The following is a 19,113-nucleotide window of genomic DNA, read 5'->3' as shown; positions in this document are numbered from 1 at the left end:
ATGGTTGTAAAGATGATTACTATTATTTTCAACACCTGGGTCCCAAAAGTTTGACTCCTTAAGATATTTTCATGCATTTAAAGTAGCATGCGTGTCAGATGTGCTCAGTTCTTCCAGGTTTCATTCATCTCAGTGGATCTTCTGGGTGATCAATATTTTTTTAGAGTAGAGTACCTTATGTGTATGCACCTAAATGAGGACTTAAAAAATTCATTTTTGGCAAATGACTTTGAAATTTTAAAGTAATTTTTGAAATCGCCTTAATGGCTTAGGGGTCTAAAGCTTTAAAGTGCTTATGAAATTTTTATTTTGTCCAAAAATCCTTATCTTGTGTCTTATACAAGCATGTTAAAATTCTAGTCCTTACTCGGTATCTGTGTAAATTGCGCTACTCGTATTGATTTCAGGCTCATAAACATGAATAGAATGAATAGACGCCTGAAATTAATGAGCCATATTTGACACATTTAGCCAATGTCTATAGTTTCTGATAATCAGAAAGCACAGCTAGAGGACTATAAGGAGTAATTTTGTTAGGAATATTTCATATTTGAAAAGGTGCACTTTACAACTTCTTGAAATGCAAATAAATTCCAAAGAAAAGATAAAAATGGAAAATGGTTGATGGAATAGTAAGTTTTATTTTCTTTTCTAAATCACCTTTGTGGATTACAATTGGCATTTATAACTTTGGAGGACTGAACTTCTCTTTTTTGAGTGCATTTCATTGCACAGTCTTCAGGAAACCTGAAGAAAATAAAGGTGAATAATTCCATCAGTTAAAGGAAAAAATGTGTTTAATCCTTCAGAAAAGCAAAGGCCTAGCTTTGACTACTAGTAATTTATAAATCGTACAAAAAACTATGCAAAAGTAGTAACTGACAGAAATGTTCTCACACAGTCTTTGTACTGCAATTCACAATCCCTATGAGAAACAGGAATGGTAAAGCTGTTGCAATCTACTGCAATCAAAGAAATCGAAGGAAAGAGAAATTTTGATCATTTCAGAAGTTTTCACTGACCACTGACATACAAATTACGATTTTAGTTATTTTATACTATTGCTAAAGAAACTGAAACATAAATTAGAAGTAGCTATGCGATGAGAGTAAGGATTTTTAGACTGAAACTGTTTGAATAAAATAAAGAATAAATATCTGAAATATGACTTTTGCAAATCTGACTGAGCTCACCATGCTTGGACTTGCACCAGAAAATTATAGTACATTGCAGTCCACTGAGCCCAAAAAGTGCTTTTATTCTCCAGAGTCTGAACAGAAGCCAAGTACTACTTTTGTATTGAGGTTTCAGGATATACTCTTGCAGCCCTGTCAGTCACCTCGTCTTGAGAGCTGATTCTATCTCTGGGAAAAAGACATACCCATCAACATGTATATAGTACTTCAGCAGCGGGATTCTGAAACCATCACTGTTTTTTATGAGAAATATATCGATGGGAAAAATACTAAAACTCCCATGCATACCTCTGCCTCAGTTTCTCCATCACTTGATAAATTCTTGAAGAAGGACCAAGTCTTCCAAAACTTCTAAAATCCACCTACAATCCCTCAATTCACAGCTTGTTTTCTGAACTACACATCCTTCTCAGCTCACCCAACACCTAAATCAACCTTCCTCCTCCCTGCTCATAAAAGATACCTATCTTCCCTTTTCCTGCTCTCTGATTCCTACGAGATTTCTCTTTGTTCTTTCCATGAACGTTTTTAAACTCTTCGTTTATTATGCTCCTACTGCCGAACCATTGAAGGAGTTTCTATTAAGCCGTCCTTCCTGAGAGACAGAAATAAACCACTCCAGCTACCTTCTTAGCATACACTCCGCTGGTCAAAGTACCAACAAGTGCTCTGTTAAGCACTCTCTACTTTGTGTACTGTAATAGGTATTGCCAGTTGCCCCATCAACAAGGGCTTATCATGCTAACTCCGTGTCATCAAGCATGATTAATAAATTTTACATTCTTATATCTCCGAAATCATCACAGTGGGAAAGTTAAGACAAATATTTAGTGTGACGTCTTGGTTCCTAATGAAATGAATTTGCATTTTGCATTAGAGTAAATAGAAATCTCAAGGTTGATTTTCAGTGGCACAACGACGTATCTCCTGTGCTGACTTTCTAAACTGCTGACTTTCCAAACACTGAACTGCTTTTTGCCTTTGGAATATCTCCAGGTAAGCGACAGGACTTCTAGCCTATGACATATCCCCTTTTCAGAACTTACATAAACTAGCAAACGTCAGGAGCAACAACTGCTCACTTCTCTCTTCATTTTACTCGTGTAAGATACCCCTGAAAATATACAGGCACTTTGGAGATTCAGAGATTATTAGATTCAACTTCTAATTGTCATATACCAGGACTGTTAAGGCAAGTGTTATTTGAAGTTACAGAAATCTTGTTTCTACTTACCTTGTAACCTTGGTTAATACCATTGATGAACTGTTGGGGTGGAGGGTTCCAGAGGAACTGGATGGTTGTGGAGTTCACGGCTTCGACTTGCACATTCTGCGGTGGAGCTGTAGGCACTGCTCCCAGTCAGCAGAGAGGGAAACAAAATAGAACAACCTTGAGAAAAGGATGCACTTCTTGTGAAATGGTAACCAGCAATGATTTGGAAAGAAGGGTAATTGGGTTAATTTCTCATTCTATATTGGAGATTCTTTCAAGGGGGGGGACGAAAGGATTTCTGTAGGTTATTGCACAGATGAGTTGCTCATAAAGACTCGAGACAGAAGCTAGGTAATGATAGGTGAACACATCTCTTTCAATTATGCATGACTGCACAGAGAATGAACAGTTTCAGAAAGAAATTTCTTGAGTCTTTTAATACACCACAATTCCCCAGATCAGACAAGCAAACATGGAATTTGCACAATTAAAACTCTAATTGTGAATTATAATCTGGCAACAGTCTGTTTATTCACCACAATTCCCCAGATCAGACAAGCAAACATAGAATTTGCACAATTAAAATTCAAATTGTGAATTATAATCTGGCAACAGCATCTGTTTATTATTTACTGCTGCTTAAAGAATTAGGACCAGTCATATCACACGCAATAAAGATTTTTCTTGGGAATTGGAGATGTTCTCATTTTATCTTGATATGATATTCATTCATGTATATTGAATTGATTATATATACTCTGAGCCAATACATCCTCTAATCTACTAAAAGTTGCATAAACATTTTATGTGAAGTATTTAATTAGACAAATGTTTTCTCAATACAAAAGAAAGCATGAAACAAAGGCATACTGGCTTCAAACAACTAAAAAGTAATACCTAAATATTTTGCCATTTAATATAATGTCTCTTCAAATACCTTCCAGGCAATTTCTTCAACTTACTGCTTTAGGATGTCACTTCTGTAGTTCTCAGAGGAAAGAATACTAATAGACAGGTCTATTTTTCTGAAACTACCAAGCTTATAGTAAGTTTAAGAAAACAACTGCTATTTGAGTATAAAAAAAAAGGACTAATACCCTTTGAATCCCAGAAAATAAGTTTAATAAAGCTTCAAAAATATTACTATTGATAGCCATGTGCATTTGTATTCTATGGAAGAGGAACTATCCACAAGTGGTTTTGAAGCCTGGAAAGCTTTGTTCCTTCTGCTTCCAAGGGAAAATTTCGACCGAAGCCCAGTGACCTATGCTTCTGAAAAGTATCCACAATTCCACTGAGAAATGGTGGTTTGCTCCATACTTTTCAAAAACAGGTCACAAACTTCTAAAGCTTCAAAGTACTTTTGGAAGATGAGTCTTTGTATGGAGAAGAAATCAAGACATTAAGTTCAAAAATGTAAAAATGCCCCTTTTTCCACCAAAAGCTACGTTTTAAAGAGACATAAAGGGGCATTATTCTTAACTCGTGTACAAGCTATAGTGAGACTGCAGTCAACAGAGCTAGGGCAGTGTACACTTATCAAAGACATCCACAACCTAGAAACATCAACACAGAAAAATGGAGAAATGCTCAAAGATGTCAGGTTTGAAATGACAAGAACATCCACTTTCATGCTGTGTCACACTAAAACTCCCTGATGTCTACCATGGCTTGAAAATTTAGCTCTGCACTTTTTTTTTTAACATCAGAAACCACGTATTACTCAGAATTTTCTTGCTCTAATTTAAAACCTGATGTCACAATTTATGAGCTATGCATAATTATTGAGTTCTAAAACTAGAATTTCTGATACTAGTCTAAATTTTCATTAGAATCTGGATCCTATTTCCTGCCATGTATCATAATTCCCTGTATGCTTTTGGAAGGTTATAATATTATCTTAATGACCTGCAGACACCATAAAGTTTTTGTAGTTAAGAGATTCACTGAATCATCCTGATATACAGTCATGTATATTACAGTCACTCTACAGTCATAACAAGCCGCTTTGGCTACATTCCCCTACTCTACATTCCCCTACTAAACGTGTTTTTTCTTATTCATGTTCTTTGATGAAACTGTTTATTATGAGAGCCACAAGATGTATTTCAATTTGCTTTTGTGTGCAATACTTCATGTAATTAACAGTTAACGTGAATAAGATTTAAAAAAAAAATAAAAATTCTTACTTTCCTGCCTATTTGCATATTCAGATATTGTAACTGCCAGAGATTTGTTATTGCAGAAGAAAATTGTATCAGAAGCCTTCAAGTTAATTTGTTAACAAAAAGTCACCTGGATATCATTGATAGATTAATCTCCTTCTGTCAGGAAGGCTAAATCAGCTGAGCATCGTCCTTCTCCACCCATTGCTCTTCCTTCTGCTACATTACAACTCTATTTATATGTGCTAAGTTGATTTTGTAACACAATTATTGTACAGAAAAATCTATTATTGTACAGAAACCCAGGTGCTGCCCACTGACAGCCACACTTGAAGAAGTGCAGAACTTCGGCAGTGGTGGGAAGACTCTATTTTTCCCTGAGCATAAGAAACGCATAGAGGTGACCTGAGAGTTCATGGTACAACCAGTCCCTGCAGGATACTCCCACTGCCTTTATCATTTTCCTGAAACACGGATTAGCATGCACGTTGCTGCTTCATTTCTGTGGGCATTATTTTCTTTAGTGGAGAATCCCATGGATGCTGTACAATGAATAGCAGATTTCCAGTGTTTTCAATATCACAAGGATTTCATTCTAAGGGTCTGATGAGTCTTTTAGATACAATTCAAAATATTGCAAATTTTTTGAGAGGAAAAAGTTTTCATTTGCAGTCCTTAGTCCTCAAAAAAGCCCAGGCAAGCACTTGAGGATAGGTTTACTACAGTTTTAGAAATGTGGATAACCAAATGCATTAGTTATTTCTTTTAAAAAGGGAAATCTTTTTCTTTCATTAGGAGATAATTTCCTGAAACAGGAATAAACCATCATAGCACAAAAAGTACCTGCTACAAGAAGAAAAACAGTAAAAATTATGAACAGAAAACATAAAACCTTCAGAATGTTGGAAATCATGATTTATACTGCAATTCCTCTTTGGACATCTTTATTGAAAAATCAACATCTGCATCTCAGTGCATGCATTTAAAAGATGGAAAGAACATGGTCCATCTGATATGCAGGAGCTTAATTATACTGCAGAAGACATAATACATTTTTACATTTTAATCAGTAATTATATATGGCGTTATAATCTCAAATTTACTTCAAAGTGCCAGTATAAAGTTCTCCTTTTATGTCCTGATATTAAAGACTTCCTTGGGTATCTGAACAGTTTTGCATTTAAAAAAAGAAAAGACGTTTGACGGAAGCTAAATCAGAATTGACCTTCTGGTCACTTCAAAACTCAAATACTTTTCCCAGATCATGGTTAGTAACTTACTGAAACTGCGACTGTCCACATAAAGGATTTTCTAATTTAGTGGTAGATATCTGTCCTCTTCCTACAAGTTTCTTGTTGTCAAGCGGTACAGAAGCTACCAATGTCAAATAGGTGTTTCAAGAGTAATCCCCAAGTATTTACATGCTCAGTTTTTAAACCTGTTCTTCCTCACATTTGCAAGTATTCCTAAACCATCTCAGAGTGGAGACCCACCTGGGAGTCATCTCGCAATTGCAGATCAAATTGGTCAGACAAAACCAACTGTTACTTTCTTCCTGATCAAGTTCACGTGGTTGGAAATCTGTTAAGAGCTCAGCCCCCGGGACTGCAAGTTAATGCACAGCATTCTAAGTAGAAAAGGTCATGGAAGCACTCTAGATAAAAGCCATTAAAAGGGTTTTGCTGACGAGACAACCGAGAGAAGAGAAGACATTAAGGTTAAGCATGTGTACATGTAATTATTCTGTCTCTAGCTATGTGCAAATAGCATGTAAACCCCGCAGAGATTCTGACAGCCAGACTACTGGTCTTAAATATAGATCTTCAACAGAGGCTTGTAGAAAAGTATCCTACTCCTCCGGAGCTCCTGACCTTTGAGGTGGCAGCTTCCATGTCTCAATAAGGCAGGCTCGAGGAACAGCAGGTTTTTCTCTATGTGAGGATTTGGTTGTTCCTTTAATGCACTGGCTTGAGGTGCTAAGCTGCACATGCCTAGTGGGAGCGGTGGGGAGAGTCTGCCGCAGAAGGACGCGATTCCTCCCGTGAAGCCTATTCCCCTACGCCCCTGGCTGACATCCTTTGCTGTGCTATGAACTGCAGCAGGTGCATAGAAAAAGCGGTCTCTGCAATTCTACACAGGCCGATATTTGAAATTCGGTAGTGTGAGATCTGGCACTAGCTGATGAGTTTTGCTTCTTGCAGCTGGGAAATGCCTTCTTCCTTTCTTGCACGCCTCTCACAAGGACAAGATTTGACGTCTTTATTAAGAGCTGTGGGCCAGCGGCCTCACTGAGACAACTGCTAATTTCACAACCTTTGTGAAATCATTTAAAAAAACCCGAAAGGCAATAGATGGCAAATGACACCAAACAGCAATAAAACTGAGATGCACAAAATCCAGCCACTACAACTCCAACCTGCTTCTGCACAGGAGCACCTGGGCCCAAAATGGCCATGGATGCTCCAAGGCTGTTGGTAGGTTCCCCAAAGGATCTCTAAGATGTTTTTGCCAAGAAAACCTAAGGGAAAACTAAGGGAAATCTCTTTTCACTGAGATAAAATTGAATGGTTGTAGAGGACACTCCTTATTCAGAGATTCTTTTTTCAAGATTATTTCCTACATAAAGTAGGAAGCTTTCAGTTAACCGCGTTTTCTCTAGCTCTTCTGTCTCGTTCTTATCAATTTCTCTGATTCACCTCCTACTGCCTGAGGAAGAAACTACTTTGGACCCGGCTGAACAGACTCATCTTGTTTTTATCCTTCTCTCCATGCCGTTAAGACTCCCTAGTCTGGTGACTCTCCTGCTCTTTTATTCAGGAAGGGCCTTTTACTCAGACTTTCCTGGCCTTTCAAGGTGTCCATGCACAGCACAGAAGGGAAAATAAAACAATATCAAACTACACATTGAGACCTATGAACTTTAGGACATAAGACTGGCTTTTGGGATATGCATCAAAAGAAAGACATAGCACTTAACGTAGAAACAAAAGTGGGTTAACAATGCAAAGAGCCTAACGAAAGCTATGTCTTTGCTTATAAACCTTGCCTAAATCTAAGGAGCAGTGGGAGTTTTTCAAAGAGAGAGAAGTTCAGAAGTATTCATGCTAGTAAGATAAAAGGGACAGACCCAAAGTAAAGGACGGAAGCTTCCGCTTTCTCAAATCAACCTGCAGGAAAAGGTAAACATGTCCAGTAGTACAGAGCAGAGACAACACCGTCACCATCCAGAAAGATGTTTATAGATCTCACAAAGCTATTCTTATATGAAAAGGTATTGGGAAACGTCAGTTTTTCATATGGCAATGAAAAGTCCTGCAGGACGCTGTTTAAATAAGTAAAAATTGCCCTATGCAGAAGGCTGGCACAAATCCCTGTGAAAAGTAACATCAAAGTAAGGAACAGCTGGAGAAACTCCGATGAAGAAAGACCTATATATACAGAGCATCAAAGGATTACGCTGAATATCACTCTGAAAATACTTTCGAGATTTAGAGACAGTCAAACTGTCTGACCCCGGTGCTAGGATGTTCAATGCTTTGCCAGTAAGTCTTTCTGACATTTTATCTGACGTTATGTGCCAGTTTCTCTACAAGTTTAGATCTTTCGGCATCTTGCGAGTTTGGCTGCATTCTAGAAGTTGGTGATTTCTGAAGAACTCTGAGTAGCTGATTAGTTATCAGTGGCTAAAGCAATGCCAGAGGACTAATAAGGGATTAATAGACTAGGTTCTGGTATAAATCCACAGCTTATATGGCCAGGCAATATTCCCCATGACAAAGATGCCAATGTGCTGATCTGCTCCCGCCAATGGGTTGATCTGCTCCCAGTGTTCATTTCCTGCCAGGCTCTGACTGCATAGCAGCACACAATTAATATGAGGTGTTTCAGGTATTTTTCATCTGCAGACAGACAGGTTCTTGCCAGAATAGCTCACATCATTTAATACGTGTCAGAATAGAGGTGGTGGTAGTAGGAAAGGGGGACGGATGGGAGCGTGTGTCTTTGACGTTTATCTCCACTCATATTAAAATCGGAATATGATTTACAAGGCAGTTTTACACATGGTTTTTTCTTACTCCTGCTGGTTTGGTTCAGGAAGGACATTCCAGAGCAAGAAACAGCCACTGGCTTTTCCTGTCATTTCCCAACTACAAGAAAGATGAAGGAGCAGAGTTTTGGACAGTAGCACATTACATATGGAGACTTGATATTAATCCAGTTTCAAATGATTTTGATACCAACCAGCCTCCCTTTTCAACTCTAAACGTAAAAAAGCTTCAAACTTTTTTTAGAACAGGCCATATGCCTTTGGTGGTTTGCACAGAAACCCAGCAAGGCATTCATTAGGAGATAGCAGCATCCGTGAAGTAGTTATTTACTGCTACTATTAAACACTGGTATAAAATAAATAAGAAATATCCAGTTTTTCTTCTATGTCTACCCACCATTGAGCATTTAGGAACTACATAAAGACAAGCAGGCCACTGCAGGTTGTCCTGCAGTCTAAACACTCCGGCTGATTAATATGAATGCCGGACTGACTACACAATTTATAACAGAGGATTTATATCCTTATAAATGACAACAGACAGCCAATCAATAAAGGATGATAATAACAGCACATAATATCAAGGGAAATTAGAGTCAATTGCAGGGTTTAAGAAAAAGAGTGTGAAGTCCAAACCTGAGTCTTAATAGATGGAAGGTTAAGGTGCTATGATGTAGCTTAAAACGTGCAAATAAACAAAGTAATGAATTACAAGCATATTCACAAAAGAGATTCAAATTCTGTGTGCAAACCAATTCTCAGCAGAGATCTGGTCTTTAGCGAGATACAAAACATTAATCCTGGCTGCAAGGAGAAGACTTTAAGAAAAACATTTCAAGGTCTGCTATAAATACTTCTAGAAGGAGGTTGAGTGTGTCTAGAATCCTCTAAACTGTGAGACTTTACATGCCCTAAGACAAAATAGAGATAGTTTCCTTCTTTAATTGTTGTGGTTAATTAGTGTTGCACACAAATATTCTTTTCTTAAAGATCTCCCTACACCTCGAACCGTATCTAATCATGTTATAATGTACTCCTAGTAACAATTAACAAACAACTATGTATTCTTCACTGATTGTAAATTAATTGATGTACTGTAAATCTGCAAATTTTTAAAATAATTTAATTGTTTTATGACCAATAAAGTAGAGACCACGTACTGTCCGGTGCTCAGAATCCAGCCCAGCCCTGCAATTATGGGAATATACGAAGGCTTTAAGGGCCTGGTACTTAATTATCCTACGGATTTTTATACCAATCTAGAGGTGTAAACATGCCTTACACTGGTTGTAAAAAGTAATTACATATCCTTTTGTTGGTGTAATTTATACTCTTCTTAAAGCACTTACCAGAAAGGTGTGGAGGAACTGTAGCATAAAAATCAGGGCTTTAAAGAACATTTTATCTTCCTCTTCACAAATGTCTGCACCGTTCCTGAAATGCTACAAAACACTCTTTCTCCACAGGCTGTATTTCTCTCCCTACAGTTTCCTTACAATTTATTCCGTATTTCTAAGACAAGGTATTCCGTGATTATCAGAACTAATGCAGCTGGTTTACTCAGCTTTTGTCTCCTATATTGCATACGCGGCATGTTGCATGTCTTGAGCATGATAAACCCAATTCCCTGCCATATTCTCTCTGACCCTCCTGGCAGAGTAACCTCAGCCCCTGCCTGTCACACGTCCTATAAATCCATTCCACAGGACCCCAGCTCTCTTCAGCATTTCTATTTATTACTTATGCTGTGGCCAACTCTGACCTGCAAGTGTGGTAACATGTCATCACAAGGGTCAAGGAAAATAAATAATTTTTGAATTCACTCACAGCTTTTTCTACAACACAGATAGTAGCAGAGTCTCGTCTTGTCTCTGCTTAGGCATTTGAAATTTGTAGGTGTCTCCTACCCCAAGCTGTCTAATCAAATTTGACTGAAACGACCGTTCATTTTACAAGCTGTTAGGTGGGACTATCAGAGAGTGCATCTCTTCCTTAGGAAACTCTGCTATAAACTGTAACTATGACGGATATATCGGTCCGGTTTGCTCACCTCCCTGTAAAGTGTACTCTGTCACAGGTCTGCTGAACGCTCCCAGCCCCGCTCCATTGTAAGATGCCACCTGGATTTCATACTGGGTCCAAATGATCAGGTCTTTCACTAAGCAGTAGTTAATTTCTGCACTGGTGATGTTCTTATACTGGTATTCTCCAGGGAGGCCGGCCAGGCGATACCTACCATATGGGAAGAAAAATTTGCTAGTTAATTAGATGGTATCAATTATAGCAAATATCCTGACTAGCAAAATAGCTTCCTTTGTGAAGAGGCAATTTGCAAACTTTTGCAGCAGAATTATACAAAGAATAATGAAAAATAATCAGAAAGAACAGACCAAGTCCTGATAAGACCATATCATGTTTGACTGCTATAGTATTTATAATCTGATCTCACCGAGATTACATGCTCAGGGCTAAACAAAACGGGTATTTTATCCTGTTTTACGGTTGCAGAAAAATTACAGCTTTTTAAATGTGGCTTGTCTAGTAAAAGCTGTGATTTAGTAGAAAAAATAGCCCAGATGTGATTTTTATCAGGGTGCTGCTGTAAATCAGCTTGAGAAATGTTTTTTTCCTTCTCTTCTGAAATCTGAAAAGGAAGAGCTCAGAGGGCTCTGACCTTCTAGAGTGTCAGGCATTGCCATCTCTGGCTTCCACGAGGATTTACTTCACAGAATGATTAAAATAAGGATGGAATATAGTTGAGACTGAAAGACTGGTTAAGTATTGGAATTCCAGGAGAAGGGCTGTACCAAATACGGATGAGTGGTAAACAACCTGGCAAACTTTCTGCTGAGACATGGGAAGTTGAAACACTGAATATATTTTCCCATGTAAAAACTGTATTGCAGAAAACAGAGCCCCTTTAATGTGTCTCTTTAGGCCAAGAAAGTATGGAGAAGAATTCAATTACAGAAAACAAACAAACTTTGCAAATCTGTGAACGTGAATAATACTGTTTGTTTTCCTTCCTTTCGGAAAATGGTACAATGGATACTTACAATATGCTAATTCACAAAAAAATCAGAAAAGCGGAGGCCAAGTAAGGGGCACAAGGCATTACTATTCCATGAAAAAGACAAATATGGAAACATCTGTATTTTTATTCACCACACAGCTTTCACGCACTCTTATTCATCTCTTGCTTCACAGTAATCACCAAAAGCTTATTGACACAGAACAATTTCATTGACATCTTACAGTCTGATTTTAAATTCATCTAAGTTAAATTGGTGCAATTTCTATGACTAGACAACTTCATGTATTTCAGCCATAAATTTTGTTCTAAAGTCTTGTTATAAAGAGATCAGTTCTTAATTACTGACAACCCCTCTATTTTCTGCTGAGGAGCTGCTTGCCTGACCATATTTTGGCATACTTAATATTTGTAAAGCTACACTGGTGTGATTCCATTTATGAAATACAAATGGAAATAAATTCATCTGAGTTTATTGAATGTCTTGATCTTTTTCTACTTTATGCAATATCTACACCTTTTTCTTTCGTCTCCTGTGAAGGGTGTATGCTTCCTGGCAAAGTCAATCCTTTGTGCAGCAGTGTTTTGTCTCACACCTAGCAGACACCAGTGTAGAGTGCTCCTGTGATTTAATCTATTATGCTGTTAGCATGGCAGTCCTCTAAATGCAATACTGCCAGTGAGAAAAAGGGCAGAGGAAGGAGGCCAGTTCAGAAATGTCATGTCTTCATGATTTTTCCCACCATGGACTTTGATGTATACTCCATATGACTTGTGCAGTGCACCTTCACTTTTAAAGATCAGGTGTTCCATCAATTTAGTATCTTGCATGTCTTGAGCATTGGGTCTCTGGGATGCATGCTGGTTTTCATTGTTATACCCTAATTCTACAGAAATCAGTGCAGGAAGACTTTTCTTCAGTGCACATTGCTGTGACCGTACAACTTGACTTGGAAGAACAGCCTGGTTTATTACCTGGGACAGTTGTGCTTTTATACAATCAGGTGTTCCATCAATTTAGTATCTTGCATGTCTTGAGCATTGGGTCTCTGGGATGCATGCTGGTTTTCATTGTTATACCCTAATTCTACAGAAATCAGTGCAGGAAGACTTTTCTTCAGTGCACATTGCTGTGACCGTACAACTTGACTTGGAAGAACAGCCTGGTTTATTACCTGGGACAGTTGTGCTTTTATACGATAATCTTAAATTCCTGTTGAATAAATGGTTTCTCTGCTCTGTAGTCAAGACAAAGCACGTAGACATCAAAAATGTTCACAGATTGAGCATAAGGAATATAATCACTCTATTAAAATGGAAAGAGAAGTTATAGCGAGGACAGGGATCAATTATGCTAATAGATGTTGTAGAAAATACTTAAGTTAAACATTATGGAAAACGCTATATGGAGAAAACAGAACAGATTGCCAGAAGTAGGAGGCTATGGGATTGCTTTCTCAAAGGACTTAATGCTGAGACTGGGTAAGACTCATTAGGAATAGCTAAGGAATTAATCCTATCATCGAGTGACCAATTTGAAGGAAAGAACTGTACAAGCAACACTTGTACCCTATGCAAATAGGTACCCAAGCCTCATGACAAGATTCTAGCTATAGACAGAAGTTAAAGCATCTTTTCCCATCTGTCACTGGTGACTGGCACAGCTTTCAAACTGAGTCCAGCTCTTAAAACTGCAGGCACTTGCACAAGTGGCTCACCACCGTAACAGGCTCTGTGCAGGTGACAGGGAGATTAACAGACTTCAACTCTGCCTGCAGAGAGAAGGAACTTTCCAGCACTATTTTGGGAGCTCACCAACACTCTTAACATCACAAAAGCATTTCCATCCATGCCAGCAAAAGTAGGAGCACAGCATGAACAGGATGTTGGCATTTAAACTGTAGCATTTAGTTGTCTTTTAGCAGTTCTGGAAGACACTATTAAAAGTGTGAGCAGCCTGCCTACAATAGGCTGTAACCATCACTTGGAAATATGTCAGGGGTGGTGCAATGCCTGGGAGTTTCCCACAAAAACTCTGATTTAGATAATGTCTCCCTTACTAAAGGTGCAGCCCTAGCTGGCTGCTAGCACTGCAGGATGTGTAGGATGCCAAATAAGCAAGTAAGCCGTAGCTGAATTGGGTAGGAGTGAATAACTGAGTCCCAAAAACTACAAAAGGAAAACGCTCTGCAAAGTCTCTCAGTGTGGCAACACCCTTTCCAACACAATAAATCCTGTGTAAGCAGAAAGACTGGATGTATTCAGGATTCCCAGTTACCTGCCTGAATCTGTTTCTCATTAATAAATACAGATGGGGCTGAAAGAATCTTACTCAACTGACTGATTTTCAAAACCAAATTAAGGTCTGCCATGAAGCATCTGACCTGTCATTCCCTCTTTCCATTTTATTTGGCACAAAACTGAAGTTTATTGATTCTGTTCTTGCTCTTCCATAGTGCAGGAACCCTGTTGTGTCTTTGATAAATTTAATTAAACTTTCTAGCAGGAAGCTGAGATTGTAAAAAGCAACTATACATCTGCAATGCATAGGCTGCACTGTACCAACTTCCCATGTGAACACTTTTAGTACTTGGTGCTTCGCTTCACTTTGAAAATGGAAAAAAGCTATCTGGATGTTGAGAGCCTCCATAGGGAGCTAGTCCACTTAGGCAGTCCATTCGGAGTAGCTAACACCAGCTCACCCTGTACCAACTTCCCATGTGAACACTTTTAGTACTTGGTGCTTCGCTTCACTTTGAAAATGGAAAAAAGCTATCTGGATGTTGAGAGCCTCCATAGGGAGCTAGTCCACTTAGGCAGTCCATTCGGAGTAGCTAACAGAGACCCCAGCTCACCGACTCTCTAGTATAGACAGGCTAGAATTTAAGTGCCTGCATCCCTGTGGCCACTTGAACAGAGGTGTTTTCTCATCTGTAAATAAACCAGGGCAGCCACAGCATTTGTAAATAATGACTAATATATTTAATGGAATTAAAAATAGTTTTGAATACACTCTTTAAGTCACACCATTCTGAATTCCCTCATGCACACACAGATCTATCTCCAGACTTTCCAGGTTAGGAAATTACTTACCTTAGGATGTACCCATGAAGAACTCCATTATGTTCACTCTCGGGAGGAGGTTGCCACTGGACCATGATAGACTGATTGGTGCGCCCACTGGCCACTATGTTTTTAGGTGGGGCACTGGGGGGCTCCTCAGGTAGCATCAACCTAAGTACAAAAGAATGTGATGGAGGTAAGTGTTGAAATAAATGATAGATAACATTTCTATTTCACATATCCACTCCACGTGAACCAGTTTCTTTTATCAAAGTCTCATCACTAGAAAGAAATATAACGCTGATCAAACTGCTGAAGACATGCATGAAGTAGTTACAACAAATCAACATAATAGGAAATCAGTTAAGCAAGCAACAAGACAGACAGCTGAGGTAACCTTATTCTCTCTGAATCACCCAGGCTGCTACAACTCTTTAAAAAGATTACAAGCCTGAATGAGTTAGAGCTCAGGTCCAGTGTCTGTGACTCCTTCCAAATTGTTTCTTTCAGCTTTTTCAATATTTTTCATATCAAACTCCTACATTTTGAAAAAGCCCTTTAGAGTTCAGCTGTTCTGCAATTCAAGCTCACAGCAAGCTTTGGTTCACAGAAGGGGGATGCATTTGAAACTCAATTTGATGAAGCCATCCTTCTATGTCGCATCTGGGCGAATTCCAGAAGTGACATTGCAATGACTGGGTGAATGCTGTACTCCTTCCCGGGCTAACTGCTGTGGCTTAGCAGAAGAGCAAAAAAATATTTCCAAGATTCTGCTCAGCTGATACTCTGGAAACATGAGGGCACCTCTCCCATGGTGTGCCGATATCCTGCAGCCTCTAATTGCCATTATCACCAATTACTGACAGCTGCAGAGCACTCTCCAGAGGCCTGGGTAATGCTAACTGCTCCGTTCCCCAATTATTGTGCAAAAGATTATTTTATTCATTCACAAACAACAGATGATATTTATTTTTATTTATTTTTACTGTACCTGCTGGTCTCAGAGCTGTACTGGCCCTTTCCCACCTGGTTAACCGCACACACCCTAAACTGATAAGTTCGGGCTGGAGTTAGTCCGCTCACAGTAACACCGGTCATCTTTGGGTCAAGATTTGATAGGTGAACCTTCCAGGGAGAATCTGTTGGAATAATTTACATGTGAAAAAGATGGAAGTGCTTGTTAAAAGCCCTGCAGAAGTGAGAAAACGCCTCTGACTGCTCAGAGCTCTTTGTGCTTGTTTTCCTCAGAGGAACTTTGGGAAGAAGTTTCTTTTCAGCCGAAGAAACCTTCCTGTCAGCCCACACGGTTATGCAGATTGCACATTTGTCTACTGGAAAGTGATGCTGCACATGTCATGGCATAATAAATAAAAACTATATTCATTAACATTTTAATAAAAGAGGAAACAAGCATGATAAAGACAGATGGGCTGTGTATTTCACAACCCATCTGTTTGGCAGGCCATTACAACACCACACCCATGAGCGGCTCTGGTGGAAGGACTGTAATGAAATTCACAGTCAGTTTGGAATATCTTCCTACCCAGCTTGCAAGCAGGTGTAGAAGCGTGGACTCTCCCTGCCAAATCAGCCCTTTGCTGTAAGACCTGAGAAAGCTTCTGCTGCGGATTCTACATGTCTGCAATTTTTTTTCTAGAGAGAGTATACGGCATTTGGTCTAATCATTTCCTTGGAAGATTCCCTGGTATAAACAGCCCTGGCAGCACTATAAAACCCTCATTGTCAGTTCACATACTTGACATACCGAGCGCCTCTGATGCCCAAATTACATTTTCAAGTTTTCAAAGAGGTCAGAAATGAAACATGTTGAAAATTAAATATCCTGACTTCTTTTCTTCCTAGCCTGGTGTCACACATTCTCCCCGAAGTCATGACTGAAATAGTCAGGGAGAGGTGACATTTGGTCTGTGTTGCAACAGTACAGCAATGGAATCAGCCAATTTAAAGATTTGTTCAGTTTTTAAATAATACCAGCTGTTTTCATGCTCCCTGCTCAAAATTACTAACACTTCTGGAAATTACTGAGGAACTAGCTGTAAATTTTGGCAATGTATCTGTGCATGTTGCTCATCAGAAGTGCATTGCAGCTCCTGGCAGGTCACCTAGACGTCTGCCTGCAAATGAAGATGAGATGTCCCAAATGTGGAAGGCTGCTAAACTTCACACCAAGATGTAAACCACTAATTTAGTGCTTTTCTGGCAGATTCCTTAGCAAGTTTAAGTCCTCTAGGGTGTGATGTCAGTTGGGCTATAAACACTGCATCTTAGAATTACTCAAAATATATTTATTCCAGTAATGGCTTTCTGAGAACAAAGTCTTTTTTAACAGGAAAACTGACACAGCAGAACACTGGGAAAGCTGGAGAGGGACATTTGCACGGCAGTCAAGTTCCATCCTTGTCAGTTGTTGATGATTTACCAACAGTCACTTCGGCTGCAAGATCTTGATGGCAATTCATCTTAGCTGAACGTTGAACTTCTTTTAGAAAGACCTTAGAAGGAAGCACACCTATGCTATCTAGAAAAGCATTGGTTAGGAGTTTTTTGCAGCCTACTTCCTTCTGAATTTTATCAAGCTTCTCTTGAGACTTCACAGACAACTGTTCACCTCATTACAGCCAGAGTGCGCAATAACAAATCAAGGTAAGCCAAAGTTAAGGTATGGCTGACTTAATACATTGCCTGAAGCAGCTTCCTGAGGAAAATGGAAGAGCAGACACCAACAAGAGAGTGAAATACCCCCTGTATCAGCTACTTGGGTAGTGGTCCATTTCCTAGAGCATTTCATTTGTTTACTGCTGGTGTAAACATCACCTGAGAGTGCTTAACCCAAGCAGCTCAATGTAGTGAGCAGTTTGATTCAACAACAGGGCCTATTAATCTCTTCAGCACCTTGGGGCTTTGCTCTGTTTATATGCTCCATCTGTAGAATACTTTATTCTTTTTCTTCTCCTGGTGGAAGATAAAAGATCTGGCAGGAAGAGAGATTAAACTGAAAACTAATATAAGCGAAGCCTATTCATCTCCTGGGCACCCTGATTCGTAAAGGAAAGTGGTTTGGGGAGGATTTGCTCACTCATGGAGCAGTGGATACAGTGAATGTGAAGAGTATCTTTAAAATTTAAATGTCAAGTCTTTTTTTTTGACAATCAATAAACTACACATTTCAAAAGGCTGTTCTCCCTCCTTAAATACACAACAAACCCCAGAATTGCACAGAAGCTTGTTTTACCATGGAGAAGAGCAATTCGGACATCAGAAACACGCCAGAAAATTTTCAACACCGACTCTCTTCTCCTCCAGGGATGACTGTCACTCGCCTGTCCCAGGAAGCCTGGAGAAGCTCCATGGTGAAAAAAGACTTGCCAGGTCAAACTATTAAATAAGCCTCTGTTAGATTGAACAGACTGTGCTAATCCTTCATTTAACTTAAGCTGCCCAGAATGTACTCTGGGCTTTGCTTGCTTGCTCTTCCACTGTAATTGCTACTGTCTGAAAAAATTCCATGTTTAGCTGTCTATCGTCTTAAGGATACTCTGGGTATTTTGAATTAACTCTGATTGCCTCTCCAAATTAATTTATTGGAAACGAAGAATCTCACAGGCTACTCTTTAGTTTACAATGTGATTTGGGGGGTTTTAGAAATTACTTTTGTTCTGTCAAGAATTTTTGGATGCACTTGTGATACGTTTAATAACACTGGTTGCTTACCAAGAGGCATTTCTTCTGTATTTCCCTATCTACCTTTGCAATTCATGCATTAATTGCAAATTCCTCAAAAATCATTTCTAATTTGATATTACAGATTAGCTCTATTGCAGAAAGCCGATTTTTGCAGGTTTGGAGTACATTCCCATCTCCTTCCTTCTCCAGGGGGTTTTGCAGAGACAGTAGTATTGGAATTTGCTGTACTGCTGGAGTTTACTGAATTCATCTTTCAAATCTTCATGACAATATGATATTGCAAAAAGTTCAAATAAAAATTAAATGGTTCATCCTTTGTTTGGTAGGACTTCAACAAGGTCTACCAATGGCCTGAGAAAAAGTATCTTTTAACACTATCACGTATAGATCTGAGTCACAGCTGTAACAAGCAACATAGTTTTGAGTTTTGCAAAGATTTATCAATGTGTTCAATTTTTGTCATTTGAATATTCCTACCGAATTCAGTATGACAATTCATAGGCTTTAAGTTAAGCACGTGTAGATGCTTTTCATGGGAGCTTTATCACCTCCTCATTGGCACAACGTGATGAATCTGAGTTATATTCACTACGTCACACAGCACAGATATCCCAGAATACAATAAAACAAAAATGGGCTTTTATCTTAATTGTACTCAGCAGGATTCTTTAAGGATTAATTCATTTCTTCAG

At 38.9% G+C, this 19,113-nt stretch overlaps 1 protein-coding gene across 1 annotated transcript in view; it reads right to left on the bottom strand.

Moving 5' to 3' along the window:
• SDK1 (sidekick cell adhesion molecule 1) overlaps positions 1-19,113 on the bottom strand; it is a 436,461-nt gene that overhangs the window by 112,667 nt on the left and 304,681 nt on the right. Inside the window, exons 15-18 of the mRNA XM_019473996.1 lie at positions 15,708-15,855; positions 14,747-14,887; positions 10,673-10,854; positions 2,431-2,546 (exon numbers count right to left, since the gene is read on the bottom strand). Coding sequence (XP_019329541.1) covers positions 2,431-2,546; positions 10,673-10,854; positions 14,747-14,887; positions 15,708-15,855 — 587 coding nt within the window. The remainder of the gene's footprint in view (positions 1-2,430; positions 2,547-10,672; positions 10,855-14,746; positions 14,888-15,707; positions 15,856-19,113) is intronic.

This window comes from Aptenodytes forsteri, unplaced genomic scaffold, assembly GCF_000699145.1.
Source record: "Aptenodytes forsteri isolate BGI_AS27 unplaced genomic scaffold, ASM69914v1 Scaffold55, whole genome shotgun sequence".
Taxonomy (NCBI): Eukaryota; Metazoa; Chordata; class Aves; order Sphenisciformes; family Spheniscidae; genus Aptenodytes; species Aptenodytes forsteri.
This window is presented reverse-complemented; position numbering and strand designations above follow the sequence as displayed.